This window comes from Nelumbo nucifera, chromosome 4, assembly GCF_055504915.1.
Source record: "Nelumbo nucifera cultivar China Antique chromosome 4, China Antique-T2T, whole genome shotgun sequence".
Classification (NCBI taxonomy): Eukaryota; Viridiplantae; Streptophyta; class Magnoliopsida; order Proteales; family Nelumbonaceae; genus Nelumbo; species Nelumbo nucifera.
In genome coordinates this window covers 72,215,787-72,221,981 of record NC_142652.1, presented here as the reverse complement: position 1 = coordinate 72,221,981, position 6,195 = coordinate 72,215,787, and the positions used below count along the sequence as shown (strand labels likewise).

Here is a 6,195-nt window from a genome sequence, read left to right as displayed (position 1 = left end):
TCCCATTAGCTTTCTTAACCATGACCATGTTAGATAGCCATTTAGGGTAATATACCTCTCTTATGAAGCTAGCGCCGAATAGCTTGTCCACCTCCTCTCTGATGGCTTTCCAACGCTCCTATGTAAAGTTTATCTTCTTTTACCAAATTAACTTATAACTTTGGTCCACACTCAATCTGTGAGTAATGATCGAGGGATCAATTCTTTGCATATTAGCGGCAAACCAAGAAAACATGTTAGTATTGGCTTTGAGGAGGCTTACCGGTTTAGAAAATGTGTCCTGAGGGAAGTAAGACTCGACTCGTATTGTTTTCTCAGGCTTGGCCTCGCCTAGGGGAACCGAGATGAAGTCCTTGGTTGCCTAGCCTTGGCTAGAGGATTCGTCCCTACGATCGAGCCCCTCCAATGGTAGGGCTTCCTTGTTCTTGCCTTTTAGTGCCGCAATGTAGCATTGTTTGGAAACTTGCTGGTTTCCCCTAGCTACCCCTATACCATGCTCCGTGGGGAACTTCATGGTGAGGTGGTAAGACAAGATGGCCGCGTTGAGTGCATAAAGGGTCGGCCTTCCTATGATGGCGTTGTAAGGTGAGCTTATCTTTATGACTAAGAATTCAGTCATCCGAGTGACCGGTAAGGTTAGCTTTCCTTTAGGTCTGACAACTGCTCCGGAAAACCCGACAAGAGGCACGTCAATGGGTTGTAGTCGGTCTGGTGTCAGCTGCATCTTCTCAAACGTCTCATAGAACAGGATATCGGTCGAGGAGACTTTGTCTATGAGGATCATTTTCACCATGTAGTTGGTGATGATCATTTACACCACCAACGCATCATCATGGCGTACGGGTACCCCCCTGTTGGTTGTCATCTGAGAAGAGACAAGGTCCTCCAGCCTCAGCCTCTTCGGTGTTGGGCTCTGAATGTTACACTACCTGGTGTGTGCCTTTCGAGACAAGGTGGATGCTCCCCCGAGGCCGAGCCCCGGCTATGACTACAATGACTCCAGCCAGGGGGCGATGAGTGTGGGGCCTGGCTTGTGGCTCCTGCAAGGATGATGCTGGGGCATCTCCTTAACATAATCTTTTAAGTGCTCACGGCGGATGAGGGACTCGATCTTGTTTTCGAGCTCATAACAATCCTCGGTGTCGTAACCGGTGCCACAGTGGTACTTGCAATACTTCTTGGGGTTTTCCCTTCTCGGGTTCCTTTTCAACTTAGTTGGACACTTCATGAATTCCTCCTTCCCTACTTGCATTAGTATGTGCATGTAGGAGGAGTTTAGTGGTGTGTAAAGGGGTCGGTGGCCTCTTCTCACCACCCTTGTTGGTGGGGCCGACACCATGACCATCCATTTCCTTCCTCTTCTTGTCACTAGGCCCTACTTCTGGATCTTGGAGGCATTTGCTAGCTGTGGCCTCTTTGGCAACAATGTACTTTTGGACCTTCTTTAAGAACTCAACTTTAAGCTTTCCCTGCACTTCTTCTTAACAGACATTAAGGAAGTGATGGTTTTCTGACACCGTTGGCTGCTCACAAAGTGACCTAGGAAGAGGTCCACGAACTAGTCCCAAGAGCCGATGGAGTGTGGAGGCAGTGTCGAGAACCACCGGTGTGCTATTCCCTTGAATGTGGCTTGGAAGGCTTGGCACATGAGGGCATTAGAGTATCTGTGTAGGAGCATGAGGGCCTAGAAGCTTTCTAGGTGGTCCTCGGGGTCTATACTCCCATCATAGGTCTCCAATGTTGGGGCCTTGAAATTCGGGCGGGAGGGGCTTGAAGATAATGGAATCCACGAAGGCCTCCATCCAACCGAATGAGGCATGGCAACTGGTGGAGGCGTCACCTCAACCCTCCTATACTTGTCGAAGTTGATCTTGAATGGTGCCAATGTGTGCCTGAATATCTTTGAGGCACTGGTCGATGTATGGCATCGTTGCTTCGACTTGGTCCTAGTTCTCTCTTACACAAGACAGTCCGACCCTATTCCTGGAGTGCTTGGACACTGGAACATCCTAAGCCTTGCGGGTGCAACGATCATTGAGGAGGTCACGGAGGTCGAAAACCGGTGGGGGAAAGGTGTGGCGCTGGCCTCCTGTCCCTGGAGAAGGACTATAGTGGCTCGAGTGCCCGCTGTCATCTTGGATGGTTGCCACGCGACGGTGTTGACGGTCGTGGTTTCTACGCTTGGTGTGGGACCCCATGGGGTTGCCCCCTTAGCTGGGGAGCCGAGGGGTTGGCCTCCTTTAGGCCGCCTAAGCGCTAGATTAGTGGGGTATGGGTGGATCACCTTCTGTGTTGTCTGTGGCTTCCGACGGGTGGGTGAGGCTGACGGGTCCAACCTAATTTTTGGTGTCTGAGGCCGACGGGTCCAACCTAGACAAAGAAGATGTCAAAGGCCCTGGATCTTATCCCAGGGGCGAAGATTTTGACATTGGTTACCACATCTCTCTCATTAATGCCATGTGTTACTACTATATTTATGTCTAACTTTTCCTTCATTAATTAGCTAATTAGTCCTATATTTAAGACATTTAAATTTTAGCACCTAATTCCAATTCTCTCATTAATTCAATTAATTAATGATCCTCTCTCTCATTAATTTCATTTCGTTAATATGAAAACTACAAATGTTAACAATATAAAGACTTGAACCTTGGTCACTAGATTTTAACGCCCATAACTTCGCCACTAAGCCATTCCAATTTGCTTGTTATAATTATATACATTTTTAGTTTTAAGTAAATTTTATCTTTTCTTAGTGGTGACTATTAATAAATACTGAAATTAATTATTAAAATTTATATACTAATAAATATTAAGATAAATTATATTGGTTATTTGAAAATTGATGTATATATGTTCATATTCTAGTTTTTTTTTGTTTTTTTCACACTTTAGTTATTTCATCATTTTTCAACGGGTACTAATTATATCTTGATATGTCATGTTTTATATAAACATTAAAATATGGTTTTCTTTTTTTTACATTTAAATGGCTTATTTACAATCATATAAAACTTGTATGTATTGCTACTAATATATTTTTTATGATTTATTTGAATTTCCTATCATATTTATGCGTATCTTGATTTTTTTGTCTGTATCCATGCATATCTAAAACGTATCCCAATATGTTTCTTAAAATTGTCTTTCCCATACACCTTACGTTTCCAATACTTTGAATTTTGAACCTTGCTCATGTGTCAAATAACTTATTGTGTTCATTAAACACTTATTCGGGTGGGGATGTTTGGTGAGCTACTTCCCCACAAGTGCTTATGTTAGCATAAATGACAATTTTAGCCCCTTGCTTTATTCATTCATATAAACAATGTTTTTCACATATTATACTATACATTTCAATAAAAAATCACCACATCACCACATCGTAACACATGAGAGCCCACGTGAGACCACACGTGGAGTGTCACGTGGACCCAATTAATAATAATAATAATAATAATAATAATAATAATAATAATAATAATAATAATAATAATAATAATAATAATAATAATAGCAATGAGAATTTCAAAAATAAAATAGGATAAAATTTATTATACATATTAATAACAAATCAGTTTATTCAAAATAAATATAAAAAACATCACCATTCACCAATATGCAATGAGAATTTGAAAATCTAAAATAGAATAATATTTATTATACATATTAATAATAAATAAATAAATGAAAATTCGGGTTATTCAAAAAATATAAAGAACAACCCAATATGCAATGAGAATTAAAAATAAAATAAAATAGGCTAAAATTTATTATGCATATTATCAATAAAGCAAAAAATGAAAATTTGGATTATTAAAAAAAATAAAAACATCACCAATATGCAATAAGAATTTTAAAAAATAAAATAGGATGCATATTTATCATAAAATAATTAATGAAAATTCTGATTATTCAAAAATAAAATACAAAAACATCACCAATATGCAATGATGAGTTGAAAAATAAAATAGGATAAAATTTATTATACATATTAATAATAAATCAAAAAATGAAAATTTGGATTATTCAAAAAAGTTAAAAAAGCACCACCATATTTAACAAATAAAAAATACAATGTGAATTTAACAAATATTCAAGTAAAAATTCATGAAAAAAATGCAATCACAAATCAATAAAAAAATGCAAACATCTTCTCCATATTATTAATTACAACAACATATAAAAATATCACAAATATTCATATAAAAAATAAAGAAAAAATGCAAACATTTAACTAATTATTAATTACAACAAAATATAAAAACATCACAAATATTCATATAAAAAATAAAGAAAAAATGCAATCACAAATCAAGAAAAATGCAAACATTTAACTAATTATTCGTACAAAAAAGTCAAGAAAATTTCTATGACCACATATTTTTTGCATGGTTTTCAACAAAACATGCCCAAAAAATCCTACTTATCCATAGGAATTATCACACAGACAATGCACAAAAACACCCAACATAAATATTTCGAATTTCTCATCTATGAAAATTTGAAAAAATCATTTTAGCTAAATATTCATAAAAAAACCAAAAAACAACATTAAACATGGAAGGGGGTTCGTTTGGGCAAACTAATCTTCGTTTGTTGATGTGTGGATGGTGGGTTATCTCCATTAAACTCACCCAAAACAGATATGAGAATACAAAAAAGAGAGGAGTTTCAAGCATTAAGAAAACCCACAAAACTAGTTCAAGTCAAAGAAAAAAATGCATAATACGATACACAATGACAAAACAATTGGTTCGTCGGTCGTTTTTTTCTCATTGTTGGTCGTTGTCAATCGCCAAGGTGGTTTGTGCACCGCCCTTGCGTCTCTTGCATTTGAATGGAAGAAAAAGGAAGAAAACCCTCGCACGGGGGTATAACGGGGATTAAAAAAACTAGGGACTGAATTGTCCCATGTTATTGGAATAAGCACCTAAGTTGAAAAAAACGCAAGTCCTAAACCGAGCTGTGCTGGGTCAGCACGACACACCTCGTGTGTAGCTCATGCAAAGTGTGGGCCGTGTCCTGCTGACCCATGGGCCGAGTCAGGCCATGCTTCCCTCCCGACACGGTCCACAACCCGAGCCTGTGTGGGCCCATGCCATGCCGTGTCGTACTGCTGGTTGGGTTGGTCCACGGGCCAAGCCTTGGGCCAGGTTGGGCTGCAGATTGGGCCAAACCATGTTTTTTAAAAATTTTGAAAAGAAATAATGAAAAAATTTAACATAAATTAAAATGATAGACAAAAACTTAAAAAAAAGGATCTTAAAATTTTATTTTATATGAATTTGGATGTATACAATTGTTTATATATGCAATAATATAATAAAATTATATATATATATATATATATATATATGGGCTACGATATAGGTCAACGATGATGCCGTGCCTAACACAGCCCGCAATCCATCATGTCGGGCCGGCTCAAAATTGTGTTGGGCCATGCCGGCCCAATTTACACGAGACCTGTTCATGGGCCAGGTGGCCCAACGGGCCAGCCCGGCCCGGCCCGGCCCCCGGACGGGCTTGAATAGGCTTTTTGGCCCGCGGGCTTAACTTCGGGCCAAAAAGCCCGGCCCGCATAAAATTTGAGCCGGGCTCGGGCTTTGCCAAAATAGCCTGGCCCGAGCCCGACCCGGCCCAACCTATAGTTAAACCTAAGTAAAAACCCTATGTCATGTCCATTTGAATAAATTTTTTGATTTAAGAAGGTTGTTGATTCACTTGTAGGCCCATTGTTCATTTAAATAGGGGAATAAAACTTCTGAATTAAAATAGATAATGTCCATTTGAATAGGGAAAAATTTGAATTTCTTTTATTAGGTTGGGCTTCAAGCTCGGGCTCGGGCTCGGGCTTCGGGCTTTTTATCAAGGCCGGGCTCAGGCCCAAATTGTAGGCCCGTTGGTCGGGCCGGGCTCGGGCTCGGGCCTAACATTTTTCTGTTAATAAAGAGTAAAAGCCCGGCCCAACCCGGCCCATGAACATGCCTAATTTACACATCTATTTGTGAGTAGCACATTTGCACTCCCGGTCTAGAGCTTACTTAGTTCTAAAAGTTGAACTCTCTGAGTAGATTGTAAACGTGTAATGGGGATGGATCCAGCCACATCCAAATCCAACAATATGATTAGTGAAACTTCAAACCTGTATGAATTCATTTTATTATCATCACTAAAATAAAGAAAATGGGA

General features: G+C 39.3%; 1 protein-coding gene across 1 annotated transcript; it reads right to left on the bottom strand.

Moving 5' to 3' along the window:
- Nucleotides 1–361: 361 nt before the first annotated feature.
- LOC148800715 (uncharacterized) lies at nucleotides 362–793 on the bottom strand. The gene has a single exon (XM_088903830.1). The coding sequence runs from the start codon at nucleotides 791–793 to the stop codon at nucleotides 362–364; it is 432 nt and encodes a 143-aa protein (XP_088759956.1).
- Between the last annotated feature and the right edge of the window lie 5,402 nt (nucleotides 794–6,195).

Coding starts and splice junctions, on each gene's coding strand:
- LOC148800715 (XM_088903830.1), bottom strand. CDS start 793: ATGGTGAAAATGATCCTCATAGACAAAGTCTCCTCGACCGATATCCTG.